The sequence below is a fragment of the Trichosurus vulpecula genome, chromosome 7, assembly GCF_011100635.1.
Source record: "Trichosurus vulpecula isolate mTriVul1 chromosome 7, mTriVul1.pri, whole genome shotgun sequence".
NCBI classification, from domain to species: domain Eukaryota; kingdom Metazoa; phylum Chordata; class Mammalia; order Diprotodontia; family Phalangeridae; genus Trichosurus; species Trichosurus vulpecula.
Window position 1 is genome coordinate 63,229,284 of NC_050579.1, and position 27,473 is coordinate 63,256,756.

Below are 27,473 nucleotides of genomic sequence, written 5' to 3' on the forward strand. Positions count from 1 at the left end.
GAAATGACATATTTACCTCATCCCAAAATAGCCAACTTCTCCACCACATACCCATCCAGCCTTTTCATGAGCACAGAGAACGACAGGGAACTGACTTCTGCTTGTTTCCATTTTTGGACAGCTCTAATTGTTACAAAGCTTTTCCTTAACTTGGGCTGAAAACTGCCTCCTTGTAACCTCTGTCTACTTCCTTTTAGAGCTGGCCAAGCAGAACGAGATGAATCTTTATTCCCCATGATAACCCTTTAGATACGTGGACAGTTTTATGTCCCATACCCAAGTATTCTCTTCTCCAGGCTAAACATTCCCCATTCCTTCAACTAATTCTTGGATGAAGATGAGCCTGTAAAAACTTTAAAAAAGCCCCAACATTTCGTTATATGGAAGATGTATTTAGCATCTCTAGGCACCTGATTTTGGTGTATTCTTTGTGAGCCAAAAGGACCATCTTAGTCACTATTAGTCATTTTTAATGGAACATATTTGTGACTTTACACATTAAAAACAAGGTTTTTCCTGTGAAATTTCACCTACATATAGCATATTGATAGTCATGTGTAAGGGAAAAAAAGATATTTACTTAAAATTTTGTCTATTTAATTATGAGGGTTGTAGTTATCATTTTATAAACTTTCTGTAGTGCCAAAAAGTCTAAAATTTTCTTGAACATTTTTGTGCTTTTTTACATACTAGATATCAAAACTTGAATACTATGAAGAAAAAGTAAACCTTTAATTACCAAGGTTAGCAATTCTACCCACACATTTTTAAAAAATCTGGTTCATGTCATTTGGAAACAAGAATTTTGATTTAGCACCTAAAAAACAGGGGAAAAATTAATTAGAAAATGTATTGTTGAAAAAGTTTACTAAAGAAGGGCTACATTTTTATTCTAAAGGATAACATGTCCTTTGTTTATTGCCTGCTTCTTTTATAGATATGCTAATTGAAATTAATACAGTGGTTTCTTCCCATCTGCCTACAGGAATGCTTAGATATTCCCTGTTCTAAACAAAACCTTCTTTTGACCCTTCTGCCCCATTAAGCTGCAGTGCTGTCTCTTGCTTCTCTATTATTTCCAAAGTATTTTTAAAAGTTTTCCACACATCACAGCCATGCTTCCTCACCATCTAGTTCTTACTTGATCCCTTGCAATCTGGCTTCAGTCCACACCACTCTAGTGATGGCTGTTCTCTCAAACATCACCAGTGACTTCTTTATTATCTGTTGACCACCTTCACTTTTTTCTACCTTCTTCTTTCTCTCTCACTAGCCCTATTCCCCAATCCCTAAATGTTTACGTTCTCCAGTGTTTTGTCTTTTCTCTCTATTTTCTCTCTCTTGGCAAGTCCACTACTTCTGAGGATTCAGGTTTAAATATCTGTCCTTATCCTCCCAGGTCCTCAGAGAGAATCTGGAATGGGGGATGAAGGCCAGTATGAAGAGAAGAACTCTGGTGTGATTTGAAGATAATATAAATTTTCAACTTGGGAGAGAGTATGGGAAAGCCTGGCCATCTTGATGAGTTTTAAGTATGAGGCTATGTTTGAAACTTTAATTGTCTCCTTAATCCTAAAACGTTCCTATTGGAGACTCTGAGCCTATCATCTTGATAGAAGTACCTTTGTCTTTTTGATGTAATCTCAATGCATTGAGGAAGATCAATTCAAGTTAGGGCATTCAGGGATGAACAGATTGGGTCAGATTATTGTAGATTTGAGTGCCAAGGATTTATAAAGGAGCTTTTGCCAGAGTCGGTTGGAGAGAGAAACAGAGAAAGTTGAGATGGTGGGATGTGTAAATGTAAAACAAAACAAAACAACATATTTTGATTAATTTAAATTATTTTGATTTAATTACAAGTGTGAAAAAAACCCCAACATTCTTAGCTTCAGGCCATACAAAACAAATCACTTTCTCAGCTTAATGACTGTAGTTTGTTGACCCCTTGGTCTAGGGCATATTTCCTACTTTTTGGGTTGGCTCTCTTTTTCACTGAAGATTTCTGTCCAGATATACAAGCAGTGAATTGAGTGTCCTAACTCCAACCATTCTACTTCCTTAGCAGGAGCTAAATATGTGTAAGTGATCACCAAGTTAGAAATGGGTATCTATGCATGATCCAGAAGATTTCTGCCCCTAATGTGTTAAGCTTTCTTGTGGCAATAACTTAGATGAAAAGTGGTGCTGGCTAGATAAGTGGGCTGTCAGTAATGTGTTGGCCTTTCACTTCAGAGACCTAATTTAAAGTCTAAACAAAGGTACATTAAAAAATCATTAGTCAGACAAGATGTTGTAGGAGCTGATTTCGATTTATTCCAGGAAGGTGTTTATGAACATAAAGTAGTTGTATGTTATACAAACACCTTTCTGAGGTCAACAGAGTTAAAGCTGGGTTGTCTAGAATATTGCCAGCAGGAAAATACTGGGCATGCCCAATGAAGCATTTGTGATAAAGTCCCCTTCTATTCTCCGTTCTATCCCACTCTCTCACTTCCTAACTTTCTCTTAAAAAAAACAACCAAATAACAAAACGAAACAAACAAAAAACCCTTCAATTTGTAACCTGAGTGGAGAACTGAGTGGAATTGGCTATTTTGGGCAAGGATCCCTTCTTGCCTTAAGTCTATGACACTTGTCCCTCTCTGGTGAGTCTGATTTGTTTCCTAATCTCTAATATAGGCAGGGAGATGTTATTTCTCTGGGAAGCTGATAATTTCTAGCCTGAAAGATTCTATGAACAGACCATTCTAGAATGGGGTAATGGGGTATGGGGGTGGTCAGAGAAAGAGTAGGGCAGAGGCAGGGGCAGTTATTTGGTAGAGAAAAATCTAGCCCTAAAAAACCAGAGTTTATTCTCAACCCTAACAGTGGCAGTAGATAAGGCTGTCAATCATATTGATGCTTTGGCTACTTGACATTTAATTTAACCAGACCTTTCAAATTTCTTCTTTTGGAAAAAATTTTCCATTTGTCAATGTTAATTTTGTTTACCCTACAAGCAACCTAATTGCTGCATGATTCTTTTAATGAAGAACTGAATGTGTGTGTGTGTGTGGGGGGGTGCATTTTAGGGGAAACATTTTAAATTTTCGACAATGGCTATTATTCACAGACTGTCAGCTTCTACCTTTGAGCAGATCATCATCATCATCATAATAGTTCGCCATTATGTAGTACTTTAAGAATTGCGAAGTATTTATTATCTTACTTAATTCCCTCAAGAACTTTTTTGAGGTTTTCCCTCTTATCATTCCTATTTTACAAATTAGCAAACTGGGGTTTGGAAAGGTTGTTACTTGGCCAGAGTCACATTTGGTAAATACCTGAGGCAGGATTTGAACCCAAATATTCTTGATTCTTAGTTTTGATTTACTGTACATCATGCTGCCTTCAGATGATTTCTGAATTTCCACCTCTAGGTTTAACCTGACTTTTGAACTCCAGACCCATATCTGCAGTTGCTTATAGGACATCTCCATCTGGATGTCTCGCCAGAACCCCAGACCTAACACATCTAAAATTAATCACATAATTTTTCCATCCCTGATTTTCCTTCCTTGACTTCACTTTTTCCAGAGGCAGCGAGGTGGCACCATAGTACCATGATGGGCCTTCAGTCAGGAAGAGATGAGTTCAAATGCAGCCTAGGACACTAGCTGTCTGACCCTGGACAAGTCACTTAAGCCCAGCCTCGATTTTCTTACCTGTAAAATGTGGATAATAATGGCACCTACCTCACAGGGTTGTTGTGAGGATCAAATGAGATCATATTTGTAAAGTGCTTAGCATAGTGACCAGCATATAGGAGACAATATAAAAATGATTCCTCCTCCTCCTCCTCTTCCTCCTCTTCTTCTTCCTCCTCTTCCTCCACCTCCTCCTCTTCCTTACTGACTGTAGTTTGCTGACCCTCTTCCTCTTCCTCCTCTTCATCCTCCTCCTTCCCATCTCTGTGAAAGGCATGACCATTTCCCATTAGAAACTTTAGGGTTGTCTTAGTTCACTGCTCACAGAAGGGACCGCAGAGGTTCTCTAATTCCCTCATTTTAAAACTCAAGTGCTTAAATAGTTCTGTGATTTCAAAGGTTCGAGAATTCTCTCTAAAAATATAGCTCTCAATCATTCCATACCTGCTTATTCCATGCCCCTATTTTTGCCTATAATTATATATCTTCCGGGGGTATATGCCTCAAAAGATGTATAATCCAACCCCATGTTGACAGAGGCCCAGATACTCTGCATTAAGAATTTTAGGACTCCCTGTATTTCAAATTTCAGTCCATACTTAAAAGACTGCTGAAAAGTTTGAGTTTTGGTTCCTAGTCCAGGAGGTGAGCTTACAGTTTAGTGCAAATAAGACTGATAAATATCTCTGCACATTTAGTTTTCTTGTGGATGTTTTTCTCGGTAAAAGATGATAAAGTTTAATGTTTGTATAAGGTTAGATACTGGGCCCCACCTTACTCCATTTAGTTAAGAAAGAGGTAGGCTTAAAGCCATCCCCTCTGGGCCTTTGCATTTGGGACCCAGTTCAAGAAGGAGGATTGTAGCAGCCTGTAACTGTCCTTTAACCTTCAAATAAGAAAATTAGGGTGAAAGTTAAAAATTAGTTGGCATTACTTTGAAGCCCCCCTGCACGCCCCCTCCCCCCCCCCGCCTTTTTTCCTGTTGATTGATTAGAAGGATAAAAGATTGTTCTAGTTACACACTTTTAGCCTCCATTCAGTATGTAGCATGATAGTACTTGTTTTGCAGAACCTAAAAAAAACATTCTAGGCGCTTATTGAAAATCAAGTTGTTGGATTGTGTCCAACTCTTTGTGACCTCATTTGGGGTTTTCTTGGCAAAGATACTGGAGTGGTTTGCCATTTCCTGCTCTAGCTCATTTTACAAATGAGGAAACTGAGGCAAAAAGGGTTAATTGTTTTGCCCAGGGTCACACAGCTTACAGTAAGGGTCTGAGGAAGGATTTGAACTCACTAAGATGAGTCTTCCTGACTCTAGGTCTGACACTTTGTCCATTGTGCCACCTTGCTGAAATGGAAAAGGCAAGTACCACAAGTACTAAATGGTTTCTTCGTCTGTGAGGTGCAGTAATTCACCTGATTTTGAAGCTGTTCTATATATTTAGATTCCAAGAACTGGGGCCTATTTATCTTCCCTCATTTATTAGTGTAACATTTCAGCCTGCTATGTCATCATTGTGATCCCTTATTTGAGTGGCAGAAGTTTAAAAAAAAAAGATACAATCTGTTACAATGATTGAAGTCCACGAATGCGCAATAAATGTCATCTTTATCATTAGATCATGTCTTAGGAGGAAGAAGTCTCACCTTTAAGTGAAAATAGCACTATGCTGATCTAGCACCGGCAGCAAATATTGATATGGGGGAGCACATGTGATGGAAACCATTGTTCCGGCAAATGACAGATTGAACTGAGTTCCCAGGTTGTGTGCATTTAGCAACTGATAATACAAAGAAAAAGAAAAATATTTTTTTCCTAAGTGTTTTGTCATATGAATAATGGCATGCTTGTGGATCCTATTGTCTTGGACATGACCCTTTATTGGAATTATTTTACAAGCTCAAATTCAGGCCCAAAGACTTTCTCCATATAAATGTCTTAAGTGTTACAGCAATACATCCATCACATTTTTGGTTCAAATTACAAAGATAACCTTAAGATATGGACCTTAGCCTGGGCAATGTGATACATACACAGAAAGGGGTGAACCTCTTTAGTGATGAAATCAGCCAGTGCCCAGGAGGAAAGTAATAGGCAGAAAGGATAGAGTTGATGAAAAAATTGATTCTTTTCCATTAAACTGTACGTGATGTGTTTGTGTGAAGGAGGCATCAGCCAAAGGAGAAATATTTTCTTCAACTAAAAACAGATTGATGGTAGGGGAGGGTAGGACTCTGTATGTAGGTTGTGGGCAGAGATGCGTTGCATTTCATTAGTGGCTTAAATAATGAGAAAGTTGTAAAGCATTCCAGTGTGGTCACTCCAGAGATTTCCTAGGATTAGATGTGTCTAAACTTCTAATGTGAATAATAGCTCTGTTTTCTTAAAGCATGTTTAAGACTTTGCACATTCTCAGTTCATTCCTTGAAAGACTTTGTTTTTCTTATTCTAGGCCTACCGAAGATGCAGGTCATTAAGAATTACACTGGAAACCCACAACCTCCACAACAAGAAGGACCTCCTTTGCACATCCAGATGGGGGATACAGTCGAGCTTTTGAGAGGAGATGCTCATAGCTTATTTTGGCAGGTACTCTCTGAATTATGAATTGCTGATCTACTGGGTGAGTCACACCCACTTGAAAAAACAAGACTCAGTTTCAGAAACAGCTTGTGTGTGCTTTTATCCCTTAGAGTTGTGCATAATTCACAAAAGGTCCTTCTTAGCCGGGTCCAAGTGGCAGAGCATCTGATAGCATGGATTGTCAGAAACCTGAACAGTATCAGTGCCTTAGGTCATATCTACAATTTCAGCAATGCCAGCAGGAAGTAGAGGCTGGAGAGTTAGGCTACGAGTCAGAAAGACCTCACATCAGGTGCTGCCTCTGAAGTATACTGACTGTATAACGAGTATATAGCAAGCCATTTTAACTTCTCAGTGCCCCAAGGCAACTCTAAGACCATAAGTTTCAGAACAATTACAGATCTGCTTTGGTTGATGGATTTTAAGCCAATGAAATCACAGAACTAGATACAAAATTAAATTAAATTATGCATCATGTTACCCGAAAGCATAACCTTCATTTTTTCATGCAAGGGCTATGGATATGCTTTAGTTCTAAGTGACAAACATTTATTATATATCTATTCTGAGTAGGGCACTGTCCTACTGGGACATGACGACAAATTATATCCCGGACCTTCAAGGAGTTCACACATTACTTGTGGGATACGAAATGTAAGCAAATGAGAAAGTGTAAAATATATAGGAGATATTACAAAATAATATAAATTTCAAGAAGAAAAAAGGGCTAATAATAATGATGATCTAATTTGCAAAAGAGTAAGTTTAGTTTGGAGAGACTTTCTCATATCTTGTCATTGTCCCATTGGTTGTCCGAAATTCATTAAGAATTTGAATGTGAAAAAAAAAAAAGAATTTGAATGTGACCTTCTTGAGGGCCAGGACATTCCTCCCTCCCCCTCTTTGTATCTATAGCATTTAGTACAGCTCCTGACATATACCAGAAACATAATAAATGCTTGATGATGATGGTGGGTGGTAATAGTCATGGTGATATTTGGGTCAGTGTTCCCCGTGCCCATTATCTCTAATTCTCAGAAGGACCTATAGTCATCCCTCCTGAAATAAATGGAGTATGAAAAGTACGACAAGTTATGAGACTTTCTGTTGCTGAAACCTGTCTTGATTACTAAGGTTACTTTTGACTTTAGACTAGGACCTAGAATTAGTTTGGAGGGGGAGAAGGGGGGAGGACAAAACAAGTTGCTAGACTTATGCATGAGTTAAAGTCCAATAAGGGCCAAGAAGAAAAAGGATGGATGTTGTCCATTTGTGAATATTTGTAAGGTATAAGGTGACTGCTAAAATGGAGTGGTTTCCATAGCAACCCTGTACCACATGACAGTATCTGCCACTTTGTCACAGAGGATGGCTCTTTGATTGAATGCTCATATCAGATTTCAGATTTCCGTGAGTGTAGCTTTTGCATTGTTTTAAAGACAAATGTTCTGATTTGGAAAACATGGAAATATGACCTCCCACTCTGCACCCAGGACACATCTGTCTTTGGAGCTGCTTCTCCAAAAGCCAGGAATAGGAGCAATTTTGTATTTCTAGGAAATCACAGAGTGCTTGGTAATGATATAGGAGGATATTGGTTTGAAGTAGTATTTTTGAAATTGTTTCCTCTTGTTCTTTGGAGTAAATATTGATTTCCATTAAATATAGAGTTTTAGCTGGTTTATAAAATTAGTTAAGCAATCAACAAGCATTTTAAAAATGCCTACTATGTTCCAGGCACTTTGCTAGGGGGATACAAATAAAAAGAATGCAACGATCTTGTCTCAAGGGGCTTACATTTTAATGGGGGACACAAGTGCATATGTCAATATCTAGTATGCTATCCATATGTAAATATATAGTATTATATAGCATTAAATACAGTATATTGTGTGTATGTGTGTATATTTAGTAGCTAAATACAAGGTAGTTTGGTAAACAAGATACTAGCATTTTGGAGAATTAAGAAAGACTTCATATAGAAGGTAATGCTTAAGCTTTGTCTAAAAGGAAAAGAGAGACTCAGGAGTTAAAGTAAAGAATGTTTGCATTCCAGGCATGTGGTAAATTCGGTGCTAAGACTAGGAGATTGAAGGTGGAGTTTCATGTGAGAACAGGGAGAAGGCTAGTGTTAGTGGATGTAGGAGGGAGAATAAAACTTCTTCCTACCTTCCTATTATTTATTTATTTGTACAATTAACTGTTATTATTTCTAATTCTGGTAGATTTATTGCAGTTGTGTTATTAATGAACTAGACAAGAAAAAACTTGGTAAGACCACATCTTTTCCACTTACCCTTTATATACTCCCTTCCCCTATTAAAATGTAAAACTCTTGAGGGCAAGAGATTGCTTTGCTTTCCTGTATTTGTATCACTGGGCATCTCAGTGGTACAGTAGATACAGTGCCAGGCCTGGAGTGAGGAAGACCTGAGTTCAAATGTGGCCTCAGAAACTTACTCACTGTGTGACCCTGGGCAACTCACTTAACCCTGTTTGCTCCAGTTTCCTCATCTGTAAAATGAGTTACAGAAGGAAATTGCAAACCACTCTAGTATCTTTGCCAAGAAAACCCCAAGTGGGTTCATGGAGAGTCGGACACGACTGAAATGATTGAACAACAACAGCATTTATATCACTAGAGCTAAGCACAGGGCCTGGCACATAGTAAGCATTTAATAAACATTTCAGTATCTGTCTATTAATCTTTCATCTATCTATCTAATTACTTGTCTGTTCAGTCTATCCTATGCATCTGTCTGTCCTTCTCACACTGAAGTATCTCTGAGGTTCTTCCTGTCTGCCTCTGAAATTCTGTGAATCTGTGATTATACTGCAAAATACTGAGGGTATTGCCTGATTATTATCGTTCCCAAAAGAGAATGGCTCAGGGTAGTCCCTAATGCTGAGATCAGTTTGACCTGACTGCTCAATTGAGATAGAAAGATTCAGGAATCTTTCCTTAAGACTTTGGCCAAAACAAATTGATACAGCTATGTCTTGGAGCTAACCTTTCAAGATAAGTTGCCTTTCAAGATAAGTCAGATCGTTAGCATAAATTGAGAAGTAATCTTAGCCTTGAAAGGGGAGGACTGAAAAGCAAAAACAAAACATTTCTCTGCTAGTGAAGTGATTTAGGTCAGGGTAGAATACTCTAATGAAGCTGCTGATTTCTATACTTTCTAGGCAGTCTTCTACACCCCCCCCCAAAAACCCCCCCAACAAACCCTCCCACAAAACAAAACAGTCTGTGTAGCAGCAGTTACATTGTCCTATAGCCTATCATGTTTCCCACACTCTGTCTGCCCAAAGAATACAAATTATTCTCCTTTCAGCAACTGTCTTTGAATAGCTATTAGTGTAATCTGTATCATTATTATAACAACAGTAATTCTAATGCCATGGGAGTGAGTGGTCTCTGCATTTTCATTATCATTTCTTTCAAACGACTGTATTGTCATTTGAACTGCGAAAATGCACTCTGTTCAAACTTGGTACTGAAGAAATGAGTTTGGAGAACCTTACCTTTCCTTTCTGCCTCTCTTTCTCTCTGCCTCTCTCTCTCCCTCCCCCCTCCCTCCCTTCCTTCTCTCCCACCCTTTCTCGTCTCTCTGTCTCCCTGTCTCCCGTCTCTCTGTCTCTCTCTTTCTCTGTCTGTCTCTGTCTCTCTCTCTTAAAAGCTAAACAAAATAATTTTGAAGGAAAATGAATGTAAAATAGGAAATTGCTGGTTTGGGCACTTTGCCAGTTGCAGGTGGAAAGCACAGTTTTTACTGAGGATCACTATTACACAGAAGCATTCTCTACATGTAGTTTCTTGAATCACCAGAAATCTGTTGACTTAAATTTTTTTTTTTAACAAAATCACAGAATGGAGTTTTGGTACCTGTTTGTAACCTGATGGGAAGATATTTTTAAAAAAGATATAATAGAAATCAGGGAAGTGGGCAGATAATGCAAAAATTGCACCTGAAGACGTGGCCACCGCCCCCCCACACCCCCCCCCCCCCCCCACCCCCCCCCCCCCCCCCCCCCCCCCCCCCCCCCCCCCCCCCCCCCCCCCCCCGCATGATCACTAGGCTGATCAGACACCAGACACATAAACAAACAACCACTTTATACAGTCATGGGTTCCTGTTGGTAGCTCAGTGTCTTCTTTTAGATTTATTTACTCTAGATACAATGAAAACAAACAAGATGCTTTTGCTGCATGATCAGGCTTACTTTTCTACCTTTAGTTTAAGAGGAATGTAAAGTAGTGATGATGATGATGGTGATGATAATGATGATGATAGCAGCTCTCATTTCTATAGTACTTTAATATTTAAAAGCATTTTCCGTACAAGAATCTGGTAAAGTGTCTATAGTTATCCTTTCCACATCGAGTGGGTTAGGGGCATGATGCTCCCGCAATCTGGAATATCTGTGTAAAATTGTTTGGCTCTCACTTCTTGTCAAAGAAGTTTGAATTATTATGGTATTAAAAGATAAAATATGTTGCTATTATATAATACTATGCATATATTTTACATTTTTACAAGTTTTTAAACTTTTTCTGTGTCATCTGCTGGCCTTCTTGTGTGTTGTCTGTGGCTTTTGCAAAACTTCCAAAAAATTCCCATTTAATTTCTTATACTGACCCACAGTATATTGAAACTGTGATGGGGGAAGTTATGATATGGAGGGGAAAACTAGTATAAAGGATATTTATAAATGAGAGAACTAAGGCTGAGAGAGGTTTGGGGACTTTCATGGTTATACAGTTAATGAATAGGATGGTCAGGATTTGAACTCCAAACATTGATTGTTTATCTAATGTTCTTTCACTATACTACTCTGCCTCTTAATCACTCACGTTTTTGTAGCGCTTAACAGTATTTTTCTTACAACCAACTACTGTTCTCTTGGTGGCAGCTAGATGGCTCAGTGGATAGGGTACTGGGTCTGGAGTCAGGAAGACCTGAGATCAATCTGACTTCAAACACATAGGACCTACATGATGCTGGGCAAATCATGTAATCCTGTTTGCTTCAGTTTCCTTATCTATAAAATTAGCTGGAGAAGGAAATGGCAAACCACACTGATATCTTCACCAAGAAAACCTCAAATGGGTTCATGAACAATTGGACATGACTGAAAAATGACTCCAAATACACATACATACTATGTGTATTTATATAATATATATAATATACATACACATCTAGCTATGTAACAATAGTATTGCTATTTATATATGGTAGAATGTCTATTTCTATAGATATAGCTATATGGTGAGATGGGTATCTATCTAGATAATAGATAGATAGATAGATAGAGGATAGATACATAGATGGATAGTTAGATAGACAGAGATAGGTATGATCTTCTATGATACAAGTCTTAGATATCCTACTGTGATGCCACATCCTCGTGTGGATGTGATCCTGGTTTGTCTAAAGCCATGCCAGGGGAATATAATTTCTGACATATTCTCCTAAGACTTTGAGAGCAGTCCTGGCACCAGACTATTTCGATAAAGTGTGGAGAAACTCATCGCTGGCAGGCTGGCCATGATGTGATATATCTTCATGGTGACCCATGAAACATATTAAACATATAGAATAGTGTGAATGGGTCTCCCTCTGTGCCAGTGGAAGGAATTCCTATGACAGTGAAATCATGGATCTATTGAAGCAAGCATCGATAAAAGTAATAAATGGACTAGAAAAATAGGTAATCCTTTAAGCCTAAAAAGACAAATTTTTACAAAGCTGATCTTTTCCCCAAGGAGCTGTCTTTGTAACTAACTGTTCTTTCTCTCATTATTTGTAACGATTGTCTCCTACAACTGTCTCTTCAATGAACTATTCTCACTCATTTATGGAGCATATCCTTAGATTAAACAGGAAGGGAGGAAACAAATATTTATTTAACATATTATGTGCCAGGCACCGTGCTAAGTGCTTTACAAACATTGTCTATTTTGATCCTCAAAACAACCATGGGAAATAGGTGTTATTATTATCTCAGTTTTACAGTTGGAGAAACAAAGGCAAAAAAAGCTTAAGTCATTTGGCCAGAATCATATAGCTAGGAGGTATCTGAGGTCGAATTCGAACTCAGGTCTTCCTGACCCCGAGCTCAGAGATCTATTTGTTGTGGCAACTAGATGAACAGGTGGAAAATTGTCTTACTCTCTTCTCATAATAATGGAACCTCATCTACTTTGCCAAGTCATACAGTAGACTCTAGGTCTATCGACTGCTGGTGTTCCAATCCAACTCTACTAGTTAGAAGAGACAGCCTCTAGGAGGTTGTTATAAAATATCTGTGGAGTTTTATAAAATATTTGATAATTATATCTATTTTTTAATTTTTAGAAAGGTAATTTAGTCTTCTTGGAATACCTTTGTTCTTTCTAGAAGTTGTATTCTTGAATTGTAATTAACCAAAAAGTACTTTTTGTCCCATTGCCCCCGTGATATGGAATTGGAGATAAAAGATTAAAAACAGACATTGAGAGGGGCAGCTAGGTGGCACAGTGAGTAGAGCACTGGCCCTGCAGTCAGGAGGACCTGAGTTCAAATCCGACCTCAGACACTTAACTCACTTACTAGATCTGTGACCTTGGGCAACCCTAATTGCCCTACCTCCCCCCTCAAAAAAAAAAGAATTAAAAAAATAGACATTGGGAGGGGTTTTGGGAGAACCTAGAAGACTTTTTATAGAAAAAATAAAAGCATCCTTTATGCTCATAAAGCATACATAAAATTAGAGCCTACAAGACATACGTCTGTCAGGCTTCCTCAAAGGCAGCATGGTATTGAATTCAACATCAGTGAAAATCTGAACCCAAAGGAAGATGGTCTTGATTGGATGGCTAACTATTATTGTGTTAGCTTCCCTTGCCAAGAGTCTTTATTTACCACAGCACAGAATTCTTGTAAGAAAGTTTGTTTCCTTAAAAAAAAAAAAGATGTATCTTACAAGGAAGGACCTTTAATATTCTGACTTGAAGCTCCAGTTGAACTTTTTTTTCATTTTCATGCTTGCTTTTATAAATCAGTACTTTGTTTTTCTCCATGTTATCCTGTTATAAATGGAGATTTTAACATTTTAAAAGATCTTTGCCTGACTGGATTATGATACTAATTGTTCTGTTAGAATGGAAACAATTGTTCTCTTCATAATATGTTACTTAAATATTTAGGTATTGGAAAGGATATCTTGATAGAAATTAAGGCAAGATAGAAAAACAAGAAAGTGAGACTAAGGATGACAACTTTGCCTACATCCCAGTTTCCCTACTGGCATCTTTGACTATGGAGTACAACAGCCTGTTGTAATCCCTGTCAGACATGGCATAGGTAAAAAAAAAAACTGAATACTTTCAAATGATGCTATTAGTTTGTAACCCAAGTGCTTAGAATCCATGTTCTTTGCAGAGAGATATTGTGGTGAAGTAGGAAGAACATTGTTTTGCTGTGAGAAGACCTGGATTCAAATCCTAGCTATGCCACTTACAACTGATACAACCTTGGTTGGGCAACTCTCCTTCTCTAGACTTTAGTTGCCTTATTTATAAAATGAGGGGTTTGGACAAGATAAGTTCTGACCCCTCTCACAACGCTAAAGTTCTCTGTAGGCCGAATGTAACTTGTGACTCAAAGCCCATTTGCATGACTCTCCTCTTGAGTGGAGATAGTCCTGTAAAAAAGAAGCAGAGTTGGTGAGAGCTTGCTAGAAAAGAAATGCTGTCTTCTGGCTTCCAGCTTTGAAAGGGAACATCCATAATTTCAGAGAAAGACTCTGGTAAGAGGTCAGCCAGCACCTCAATCATGTTACTGTTCCCAGTCTGTTACACTAGATACTTCAAGGAATTTCCCCTTGGGTAAGATCTTAGACTCTCGCTCTGTTTCTATCTCTCTCTTTCTGTCTCATCTGCCTATCCCTCTGTCTCTCTCTTCTCTGTCTCTTCTCTGTATCCCTCTGTCTCTCTCTTCTCTGTCTGTCTCTGTCTTGTCTTGTTCTCACTGACAGAGATCATTTACTCTGTGTATTGTTTGGAATATAGTCTGATTTGTATGCTCTCTGATTTGCATTTGCTATCAGCTCGGATAAATGGGTTTGGCTATTTATTACATGTGCTCATTATAGGAATAGCATTTTGTGGGAAAGTAGTCCGCTTTGGATATATACTAGTTTAGGGAATTCATCATTAAGTGATAGCTATCATATAGTGGTAGTTTGAACCTAAAAATGATTTCCCCTAAACTAACAATATTTAGATGGGGTGGATACATAAAATTTTAGCCTTGTCCCCACTCCCAAGGAGAACAGAGTGTGGTTAGCTACTGACCCCAACCTCTTGCTTGACTCCTGGCAAGAATCAAAGCCTCCTTTACAGAAAGGTTAGTGAAGGAGACTCTAGAGATAGCTGTTTATGCCTCCTAGCAAGGCACATCAAGAAAGACCCATGTGGACATAGACAACCCACATGAGCAAAGTACAGCTCCATCATCTTCACCCCTCCCTCCTCTTTTCTCTCTTCCTTTGTGGGAACAATTTAGGTCATTTCTGGCTCTTCCTTAGAAAAATTCAAGTCATCTCACCTACAAGTAACCAAGGATACCAATAAACAAGTTGAATGTGAAATAGATAAATTGTGACAGTACAAGGACATAAATGAGGCCTGCCTTTTTGCTCTGCAATAAGGTTAAGATTATTCTCTTCCTTCCTCAGAGAGGTAAATATCCTTTATCCTGTGCAAAAGCAAAGTCACTACAGTAATAAGGAAAGGCTCAGAAATGTAGGGAGAATTGAAGAACTTCGGTGAAGAATATAATGGGGTTCTTGTGCAATGGAAAGAGGGCTGCCCTCCTGCTTGGAGGGGTGATGGCTGGAGCAAAAAGCCACTCCCTAGCCTCCATTTAGAGAGAGCTCCGAAGCTCAGCCAACTCCTCATTCCGCACCACTTAGAAGCTTTGGATTGGACTCCATTGTCATCATACCCCAGCTCTGGATACCCTTTCTCTCCCCCGGCCCCCTTCAGCTTCCATTTGTGTGTTATCTTCCCTCCTTAGATTATAACCTCCTTGAGGGCAGGCACTATCTTTTTTTTTTTTATCACCAGCACTTAGCACAGTGCCTGGCACAGAATAGGCACTTAAAAATGTTTATTGTATTGCATTGTAAAATGAATTGAAGAAGCAAAAATAAGAAAACTCAGAGTTGACAGCAAAAGATGAGCACTACTCTTATAAACTGGCATCAATCCTTCATCAAATCTGTGATTCCATTCAGTTGAGTAAACCCCACCCACCCCACCCCGTACACATTGAAATCAATTCATACGTGGTGGTAGTGTGATTAGATGGCAATTGGAAAGCAATCTGGGGGTGTTAACAGATTACATACTCAATATGAACCAGCAGCTTAACATAATATAATCTTGGACTGCATTATGAGATACTTAGGTTCCAGGAAAAGGGGTATAGTTCCTCTGCACTATTTCCTGGTCATACCATAACATCTAGAATTTTGTGTGCAAATCTGGACACAACTCACTGAGAAGCTGCACAGCATCCTTAGGGGGCTGACCAGAAAGGTGCAGGGCCTTGAGTACATGTTATATGGGGACTATTTGAAGGAACTGGGGATATTTGACCTGAAGACCCAGGGGGAGTTCTTGAAGTATTTGAAAGACCATCAGACAGGATTGAATTTGTATTTTGTCCCACATTAACTGGAAACAGTGGATAAAAGTTGAAAAGTGGTGAATTTAAGCTGGATGTCGGAAACAACTTTTTAATAAGTAAATCTATTCAGAAGTGGAATCTGATGCCTTGAGATGTAGTAGGGTTGGATTTTTCTTCATTGGAAATCTTTAAATAAAGATTAGATGACCACTTTTAATATATTTTATAATATGAATTCCTTTTGGGAATGGATTGACCTGGAGGGCTGCTGAACTTTCTTCCAGCTCCAAAATTCCATGATTGACATACTGTGTGATTTGCATCCACATTATCTTGTAAATCTTCATAGAGGACCTTCCCAATGTTCTGGAAGCCTTCCTCTTGGTCTTATTCTATTTCATGGATACCCAATAAAATATTTGACCATAGTTATTCTTTGCTTTTGCTACATGACCAAACCAGCTCCTTTTATAGTCACACATGCATTTTTTGATGTATTTTGCCCCACTTCTTGCCTTTCGGTCTTTTTGGATAATATACTCTCTAGTATACTGGGTTTCTCTAATGCCCGTATAAGGAAAAGACTTCCTAGTTTAAAAAAAAAAGAAAAATAAATAAATTACATAATCTGGCATTCTGGTTCAGATTTTTATGGCTTGGGCATTTTTTTAATGCAATACAGTTCATACTTTAGGCAGCTAGGTGGTTCAGTAGATAGAGTATTAGACCTGAAGTCAGGAAGACCCAACTTCAAAACTGGCCTCAATCACCTACTAGCTGTTTGGCATTGGGCAAGTCACCTAACTTTGGTCTGACTCAGTTTACTGATCTGTATATTAACAATAGCAATAGCACCTACCTCTGAGGGTTGTTGTGAGGATAAAAATGAAATAATATTTGTAAGGCATTTTGCAAACTTTAAAGGGCTCTATACAAATGCTAGCGTTGGTGATGATGACAACAATATCTTTCTAGGTAGTACTGTTGACACCAAAACAACAAATACCCGTTACATTTTGTAATCCCAAACAAATTCAATGTATTTCTCAGGCAAATGGGCCTTGCTTTGAATTATCTTCTCTGAGTTACCCATTTATGACTAACCACTTCTCTGATATTTTTGTCATTGAGTCGTTTTTCGGTTTTGTCCGACTCTTCATGACCCCATTTGAGGTTTTCTTGGCAAAGATACTGGACTGATTCGCCATTTCCTTCTCCAGCTCATTTTACAGATGGGGAAACTGAGGCAAACAAGGTCAAGTGACTTGCCCAGGCTCACCCAGCTAGTAGGTATCTAAAGCTGGATCTGAACTCAGGAAGATGAGTCTTCCTTACTTCAGGCCCAGCCCTCTATCCACTGCACCACCTACCTTTCTGTGATACAGACAGAAGGAAAAGCAGAAGTGTAAGCAATGTGAACTGTAAGAAAGGAAGGAAGGAATTTATTTTTTCTTAACATGTCTGATAATCATGTGACTTTTAATTTCATAGGTATTAATCAGGAAAATCAGAGTACCCATAATTACAAGAAAGGAAAAAAAAAAGTTCATAAAGATGATAGCGGGGTGGGAGGCTTCTAAAGATGGTTAGAGAAGATAATAGGAATTAATACAGGCTTCTGAGGGAGAGCACTCTCCCTGGTTGATTTCCAATGGTGTTTGACCCAATATAATATAGTTTGAATTTCCAGAAATGTTTCTAAATGTATAGACTGTACTATAAGGGAGTTGGTAAATATGATGATAGATAGGGTGAGGTCTTAATCATTATTTCTATTTTTTTTTCAAAAATTTTTATTAGTAATTTTTATTTTTGAGTCCTTGATATAGGAAAAAAATGTCAAACATGGTATACCCTCTCTACAGGGGTTGTACCAAAACATATCTAACATAGATTATTATCTGTTTCATCAAGGATAAAATGAAATGGTCTTGCTAGTAAAATAAAAGTCTAAGAGGAAATTTTTTTGCTTTTCTCCTTGACCATAAGGGGATAAGGCATATATATGTATGTGTGTGTGTGTGTGTGTGTGTATACGCACACACACATATATATTTATATATACACACATGTATACACATATACATACATACACATACATATATATGAATATATACAATACACACATACATATATATGAATATATACACATATGTATACATACAGACACATATTTGTCTATTTATCTCTGTATTTTTTTACAATGAATATGATTGCATGCCTCTCCAGGAATAATAACTTCACATCATTGGGAGGTCCAACTGGAATTGTACTGAACAGTACTATCAATTTGGGTTTAATATAGTATGAAAAATAGCTTGAGGTTGGATTAACCCTTTCCAGTTTTCATTTGTTTCTGTTTACTCAGTGTATCTAAGTACTACAAATATCTCCAACATAAGATAGAGCAATCAGGATTCCTGAAGAATAAATTAATGAATGGCACTTATATTGAACAACCCTTATGTCACATAGAACATCCATTTCCTTTTATAGATTTAAACATCAGTGATTCTAAGACCTTGAATGGTAATATCCCTTATAATTAAGGCAGCCAACTCATTACATCACATACAAATGATGGTGTCTTTTTAATCATGCATTTCCTGACCCAATCCCCTGAAGAGGATTTAGGGGTCCTGGAAAGCTAATGGATTTTAAAATGCAGTTTAGCTTAACCATTGGGTTAGTCACAAAATCATACAGCCTCAAAATTTCATTGCATTCCATCTATGCTATTTGCCAAGACTGAAAAAAAAATTGCTGAAAGATTTTAGAAGGTCTTTCTACAAGACCTAAAAGAAAAGAGCTTTTTGGATCACCCTGGTGTTTTTTTCAGACAATTCAATGACCAGAGGGTTTCGCCTCTGAACAATTCTGGTTAATCAGGATTTTCCTATATATTCCTTTTATTAGATGTGTAAGTCAGCTACTGGACATTATAAGCTCAGTTTATGAGCCATGGTTATGGGCTATTTGCAGCTCAGCAGAGCTCCCAGAGGTAAACAGTTGGTTGCAGGTTGCAATATAGGTAATGTTATGAATGGCAATATTTTTAATCATGAGTTTGAAAGTATTTTATGTGGTGAATACTGATTAAATTTCTCTGCAGCCAATCAGCCAGCAACTCATAATTATTGGGCACCAACAGGATATAATCCTGCATGAGGCACTTTAGGTATCATTCAACTAAAATCTGAACTGTAGTTTGCATAAAACCTTCAGCTCAATTCAACAAATAGTTATGAAACACTCACTAAATGATGAGCTGTTGGCTCACAAAGACAAAAACGAAACAGCCCCCACTGTCGAGGAGTGTCCATCCTTCCAGGAGGATACTTCACATAGGATAGTCGGTCAGTTAACAAGCATTCGTGAATGCTTACTATGTGCCAGGAACTTATAAACTAGATCTGTGGGTTTCATTGATAGAGGAAACTACCAAAGCAGGTCAGCACTTTCTCTGCAATTTATCATCTTAAGAGTTTCCAATTGGTTTAAGACAATAAAATATACTGAAATATACTATTATAATGTGTATATATCCATAATATATAATTTAATCAAAGAGTATAATAATATAATATATAATAAAATATACTTGAGTATTAATATTGCCTTGAGAGTTGCCTAGCTAGAACACTGAAAGCCTAAGCAACTTACGTAAAGTGATATGTCCCACGTGTGTCAGAGATGGAACTTAAACCCAGGACTTCTTGGCTTCAAGGGTGGAGCTCAGTCTATAGGAGAATGTATAGGGAGAAGTAAACAGAGGAGCCAGCACCATCAAGTGGGGTCAGGAAAAGCTTTATATTGGAGGTCGTCACTGAACTGAGCCTTGAAGGAATTTTAAGAAGCAAAGATGGGGAGAGAGTGAATTCTAAGAGAGTGAATTCCAGTAGAGATCTATAACTCCGTAGTTTTTTTCTTTTCTTACCAAGGGCAAAAATAGGTGAATTGGTAGGCAACTGATTTAGAGAACAGTTGGACTGGGGGGTGGGTATAGTCTTACTAGAGGAAGTACGCCTCCCTCAATGGGTATGTATGTGTTAGTCCTGGGAACAGGTGGTTTTTAGGAAGGAATTATGGCCTCTGTAAATGCTAGCGGCCTGGGGTAAAGCCCCATTCACCCTATGCTACTATAGCACCGCATTCCAACTATGAGTTACTACCTATAACCTTCAGAGAATAATCTTCATCAATGTTTCTGAGTGCCTTGAACCCATTTTTTATTCTAAGAAAATGTAGCATCTTCTACTTTCTCAGATAATAAGCACTGTTTTTATCCCCATCTTTTGCCCTTATAGGAATTCCTATGTTAAAATACAGTAAAGGACCTTTCTAGGACTCTAACTGCGTCATGGTTTATACATGTTAATGAGTTTGGATTCTTCACAGATGCTTCAGCTTAGGGAAGCAAAGCAGAAGGTCATTTTCTTTTGAAAAATATTAATTCTTTTTGCTTTTATAGCACCCCCATTTGCAGATATAAACCAGCTCCCTCCCTCCCCCATTAGCAAGCCATCCCTTGCTCATTCTTTAGAATAATTTTTTTTTAAAGGAAAGAGGGGGAAAAGTTTGGCAAAACTAACATGTCAACTGTTTTGACAATGACTACAATATTCTACACTCAAGTACTCTACCTGAGCAAAGAAGAGACGGGAGAGAGGGAGGGAACAAATATTTATTGAGCACTTCCTATTCACCAGGTATTGTGCTAAGAGCTTTACAAATATTATTATCTCATTTGATCCTCAAAACAACCCTTCGAGGCAGATTCCTCAGATCAGTTATTATTCCTGGAGAGACATGCAATTTTATTGGTGTTGCCATTTTACATTTGAGGAAACTAAGGCAAATAGAGGTTAAGTGGCTTGCTCAAGATCACACAACTAGTGTATCTGAGGCTGGATTTGAACTCAGAGCTTTCTGACTCCGAACCCAGAGCTCTATTCAATGCACCACCCAGCTTTTCACCTAGCAGTCACTTTATAAATACACAAGATTTGAGGGGCAAAGGTGTAAACACAGGCATCTTACTACTGTGTGACAGTAGAAGTATAATAATCATTAAGTTCTGCACAATCCTACTTAATGAACCATTCAGAAATTTATGAGCTCAGTTAGATTTTTGGATTTATACAAGTAATGGGGAAGGAGATTCAGAGGACCTGATACTAAAGGACAACATTGTTCTTCCTGTGAAACAAAGAAATAGAGATTTGTGTCTATCTCCAACTATGATTATCTTTAATATATTCCCTTTGTATTTTATCCCCGGTCCTCCTCCCCATCCCCCTCGCCCCAGCCTCAGAATGTGTATTTCTGAATGTGGGAGTGTGACTGGCAGTTTCTCTGGCCGTAACCCATATGTGATAAATTGCTTAGTAATCTCTGCCTCGACGTCGTGCATACGCTGTGAGTGTTTAGGGCACTGCAGCTTGGGATCGTTTCCAGTCTTTCATAAATAACCATTAATCTGCCCCCTTTACATCCAACTCTGCCTGCTGGAAATTGCTCCGTGCTGATCCAGTAAAGTGCATTAAAACCCCAATCCAGGTGGTATTAAAGGGATAAATGAACCACAGAGAAGAGACTCTTGTTCTGGATTTTTACTAAGGCATTTTTATCCTTTTTTTCTCTTTTTTCCAAATTCAGGAAATAAATAGTTTAAAATGGATTTTGGAGAGTATATTTCTGCCATTGTGAATGGCCTCTGTGCTGGAAAGGACTTGGGTTTTGAAAATTAAGTTTTAGCTTTACAGCTATGCAACACATCGAATTCTTGCTGCTTTCGTATGATGCAGAGATATTACAATTGACTATATTAAAATGATCTATTTTTCCATGACGTTATTGCCTACCAGAAAAAATTTTATTTTTTTAAATTTACTGTCATTTGCTATGGTCTAGTTGTGTTGGAAATAAAATATGGAAGAAGTGATATAATATAAACTGGATAGTTATGAAACCCTAAGAGTATGTCTTTCTGTATGAAGGTTCGGCAAGGGGCATCTCTTGGTGGGTCTTCATAGTTAATCCATGATCAATTTCCCAAAAGGAGACTGAGTTTTTTAAGAAGCAAATTTATCTTTTGAGCAATGTGGACATTTTTGAGTTAAAATTCTATTATTTTTGTTTTGTGCTCTTATCCAATTTAGAAACATTAAGTTTTAAAAATGGTAAATATTTGTGCTTTTCTCTCCAGCCCAAGATAGAATAATTTTAATAGTTTTCTTAAGTGACCCAGGATTGTTCTGTTAAATTTGTAAATCATGTAATATGCACTATAGAATAAATGTACAGAAACATAGTGTCTCACAGTATATCAGATGACAAATAACTTAAAAAAGAGGAATGTTTTCTGGTTGACCTTGAAGATATTACAAGAATCACTAGAATAAATATCAGAAAACAGTATGGTCAAAGAAAGACTTCCTACCTGACAGTTACAAAAGGTACACATGGTAAAAACAAGTATATTATCTGACCCAGAATAAAAGGCTTATGCTGAAATGTAAAGTAGAATTAAGTTTAGCTTCAGGAATACTGTCAAGGCTAATACAAAAGGCACAGGTAAAATCAGCATACTCCACACAAACTCAATCATTTGCTTCCAAATGGCTTATTTTCAAAAGCTAAGATGTCAATTCTATCCCTACGTGTTGAATTGACAGCTTCTCCTCCCATTAGCATTAATGAGCTACCCACTTAAATCCTCCCTCCAACATCAACAAGGGAGCCAGAGACATCCCCTCCCACTCTTTGTTTTGTTTCTGTATATCCAAATGTTGGCTATTCGCTGAATTAGTGTAAATTTATCGGCTATGGTGCATATTACCTTCCATAGCTAAAAATGACTTCTCACAGGAATTAGTGTTAAAATATAATTTTAATCATCTGTCAAAATATGTTAAATAATCATTACTCACCAGCAGGCTGTTAGGAAATACACTAAATCTTAGTGAACATGTGACCTCTGCAACTGAGGCATTTTCTACAAAATTAGAGTTGAAAAGGAGCTTGACAGCTTGCTTAATCTAATTCCTTTCTTCCAGAGGCCCTCACATAAACAGTTCTTGAAGAGTGGTTTAAAAAAACAATAGAGACAGAATCATTTCAGGTCACCTGTTTCTCAATTGCTCTCCTCATCACAGTCCCGATTCTGGTTAGCACGATTCATGGTTTGGTGGCTGAAACGAAGGATGAAGGTGGGGTGGAAAGAAGTGAGTGAGGTACCTTCCAAAGCCCAGCCTAATACAGGCCACTCCTGTAGTTCAGGCTTGGAACTGGGATGAAATGAGACACAGACCATCTAACATTTAACAAAGAAAAAGTTCACTTCACAATAAAATGGAAAGGGTATTCGTCAAGGATAAGACATTGATTCAGTTGGGTGGGGCTCCTCTGTTTTCTCATTTCCCATACTGGCAGGCCCAGTGATCAGCTTGTGAAAAACTGAGGACCCCCACCTCCTTGTGAGCTGGGCTTATGTACCTAGTAAACCAGCCAGTTTAATCAACAGTTAGAACCTTAGGTCCTTGGGACCAATTAAGTGTTGAGATAATTTCATTACCTTTGGTGGGGGAGGGGCGGGGGGGGGGGGGGAAGGCAAGGGGAGAAATGAGACTAGCTTGACTTGCATGCAGTAGATTTTTCTCCTACTACAGAATTTATATTTAGAAAACACTTTCCCTCCAAACCAAAAGTATATACTCCTCAGAACTATCACTGTCTCTTTACTGGTCTCCCTTCACCATAAATAAAGCTATCATATTCATAGGCCATGGTGTTGTTTTTTTTTTCCTAGCCATCTTGGTAAACTTAGCAACTTGTAGTTGGAATGATTTGAAGTCAAAAGAAAAATGATGGGCCGTTAATCCATTCTTTATTCAACAAACATTTAAAACCTACTGCGTGCAGAATATGCATTATAAGCTGAGAAAGCTACAAAGAGCTTTTTCCCTCACTGAGTTTGTGGTAAAACCGAGCTCACCTCATGATACTTGAAGTGCTTAAATAAATAATCCCAGCTGAATCTATTGTACTTTCAAAGGCATTTTGAAAAGATTTCATTATTCTTTCTTTAACTTTCTCTAATATCTAATCACAATACCTTCAGAAAACTACGTTTCCCTCAATTGAATCTCTCCTATTGCAGGTAAAATAATTAATTTAGAGTATTCTTTAGGAAAAGGTTGAGAATAGTTGATTATCATTCTTTAAATTTCCCAGTTTATAAATTTTTTATGTTTATATCCAGATTATGCTTTAAAAAAATTAAAATTTACCAGGCACCTAATCTGTGCACAGCACCGTGTTTGGTGCTAGAGAATACAGAGTTGAATAAACTGTGGTTACTTCCTTCATCGAGGCAAAGGCCAGCATAATGAGGAAAAAGTATTGACTTAAGAGTCTGGAGGCCTGGGTCCAGCCCTGACATTTACTGAGGAATGTCACTTCAAGCGAGTCGCTTAACTACTCTGAGGCTTGGTTTCTTCATTTGTGAAACGGAAATAATAATTTTGTCCTACAGATCTCACAGAGTCGTCGTGAGGATGATGCTTTTTGTAAACCCTTTCAGTGCTTGTTATAAATGCAAATTGTTATTATTATGGTGTTTATAATCTGAAAAAGGCTAGTACCTCCCTATAGATTTGAGAAGGGCTTAAGAAAAGTTGAAGTAAAAGGGCTATGAGAGAGGCAGTGGTTGTTGTCGTGCAGTTGTGTCTGACTCTCTGTGACCCCATTAGGGACTTTTTTGGCAAAGATGCTGGAGTGGTTTGCCATTTCCTTCTCCAGATCATTTTATGGATGAGGAAACTGAAGCAAACAGGGTTTTAAGTTACTTGCCCAGGGTCACATAGTAAGTGTCTAAGGCTGGATTTGAACTCAGGTCTTCCTGACTCCAGGCCTGGGACTCTATCCACTTTACAAGCTAACTGGTGGTGGGGGGGTGGAGGTAAATCATTTTGCCTGGAGGCTTACTTCATAGTAGAGTAGGTAGCATTTAAAATGGACATGGGAATAGGAGGAATATTTCATACATAGGAAATAGGCGGAAGAGTGTGTAGGCTCAACTAAGAGGGGGGAAAGGTGCTATCTGGTGTTCCTCTGGGATCATTAAATCTTTTTTCTACTCTTGTAATTGAGCTGACTTTATTCTGTTGGCTTCTTGTTATTTCTCTCAATGTCATTTAAAATTTTAATCCTATCACCCCCCCTCCCCTTTATTCTTCCTTCCCCTAAAATTATCACTTAAAAATAAATCCTTTTGCTAGATCATCTGGATTATTGATAAAAATGCCAAGCAAGTCCAGGGCCAAAGGTTGTGTCTGGTGAAATAATAATATTTATCATGTGTGAGGGTCTCCAGATATGGACCATTGTGAAGGTCCCTTAAATACAAGCTCCTGCCTAATGATGGTCATACTCAATAGTCAACCATATGTCTCCAGTTACTTATTAATGAGAATTGTTATTGTTGTTTGTCTTTTGTTTTTAAAGAGGACCAGTGACATCACAAGGCGATGTCTTGATTTGGGAATGAATAGGATTTAAGTGAAGCAGATTTGCAAAGGTGGTATGTTGTAATGTATAAAGGGAAGTGTAATGGCAAGCAAAGTGAGACTTTTTGCTTTTTTTCTTCTGGAGTTCTTCTTGGCACTAAGGCAATCAAGTGCCTTCAGCTGAGTCTTTGATTGAATCAAGAGTTTTTGATGATCTGCTTAAGTCACAAGAAAGCCTAAGTCACATGAGTTTGAGTCACATGGTTGTGACACCCTCTGTGGGCTGACCCTGAAGAAGTGTATATACTCTGAGGTTAGCAGTTTGCTTTGAGGCTCACTCATTGCAAGAGCGTTCCTAGGATTTCACCAGATGAGACCCTGGGTAGCCATTAAGGAGACCTCCAGTTCTGAAAACCCAGATGTTGGTGCTTCTCTCTCTGGTAACTATGTACATATTGCTATGGACAGATGGTTAGAAGCCCTGTCTGTTGATTTGTGTTATTTGTACTATTTATCTAATTTCTGCGTGTAATTTCTGTTTGTGTTTTCTCTGAAGTTCAGGGCACTGACTGAACTAAGTGAATGATATATGTAGGTTTAATTAAAGTGAGATTGTAAACCCCTTAAAGTTGCTTTCCTTAGAAAAGCAGATCAAAGAATCTGTGCTAGCAGCCTTCCTGTGTGCTGGTGTTATTGGCCTTACACTTCCACAGCAGCTGCAAGCAGCATTGTTGCTACAGGAGGTTACTGGAGTTGGTAAGACCCACCACTGACAGACTTGCTGTGAGACCATGGCCATATCACTTAACCTCTCAGAACCCCAGGCAACTTTCAAGAATGTAAAATTCCAGACAATTGCTGAAGTAATTTCAGCACAGATGAAATCCGGCCCAGATTACAAACACCTAACAAAATACGAAGTCTGCTTGTGAAATTGAATGGGGTGGGGGATGTCTAAGAGTAGAGAGTTGGATTGAAAAATCCGATAAGTTCTTGAATCACGTTCCTGGTCAACTGTGTGAACAATATTAGAATCTTTTTTTTTTTTTTCAAATTTCCTCTCCCAAAACAGAAGGCAAGGAGATAGTGGCTTGGTGTAGTGGAGAGAGAGCCCGGGCTTGGAGACAGGAAAACCTTGATTTCAATCCTTTTTCAAATACCTACTAGCTTTGTGACCTTGGATAGGCCACCAAACTTCTCAGCCTCAGTTTTGTCATCTCTAAATGGGGATAATATAAAAATATTACTTCTCAGCGGGGAACAAGTGAAATAATGCAGACAATGGCTTCAGGAATCTGAAAGTGCCATACAAATAATAGTTTGTTATTATTATTTAAATCCTTACCACCAGATGTTACTCATAAGGAGTTCGACGGTCTGTGGCAACAGATGTTGATTAAATAGAATGTGCTCTGGTGTTACCCCCTGGGTAATTGTCATCTTTACCTTGACACTTTTTCTTCTATTTATAGGGACGGAACTTAGCATCAGGGGAGATTGGTTTCTTTTCCTAGTGAAGCAGTTAAGCCTTGTCCATGTGTAAGTACAATATATTTAATTTTTTTCATTTGGTCAATGTAATTGTTGTTCAAGAAACATTCAGAGGAAATTGGTCAGCTTTACCAGAAATTTTATTAATCATGCCTTCTGGGAATCATATTATTTCTTTGTTCTTTGCATTTGAATGTTAAGTCCAATGTTATTTAAAATTGCAACAGTGATAAGCTTCATTAACAGATTGAAATTTTTAAGTGTTAAAGAAATATTCACAGGAAGCAAATTTAACTTCAGGGAATTTATGAAATTAGATTGTACAGAGGGCTTTTATTTCTAAAGAAATAAGCTAAAGCTTACAGGAAAAAAATGCATTGAGCAAATTTTGTTTTTTCTCCAGTGAGGTGAGAATGGTTTGATTTTAATCTGTTTCCTCCTCTCCCACCCCCAACCCCCTGCCAGTCACTTTGGGTTACAGAGATATAAATAGTATGATTTTTAAAATGTAGCATCAAGT

General features: G+C 38.1%; 1 protein-coding gene across 1 annotated transcript in view; it reads left to right on the plus strand.

Moving 5' to 3' along the window:
• The window catches only part of VAV3 (vav guanine nucleotide exchange factor 3), a 309,997-nt gene that overhangs the window by 235,314 nt on the left and 47,210 nt on the right, over positions 1-27,473 (plus strand). Inside the window, 3 exon segments of the mRNA XM_036768194.1 lie at positions 6,143-6,279; positions 26,935-26,967; positions 26,969-27,001. Of these exon segments, the coding sequence (XP_036624089.1) occupies positions 6,143-6,279; positions 26,935-26,967; positions 26,969-27,001 (203 nt within the window).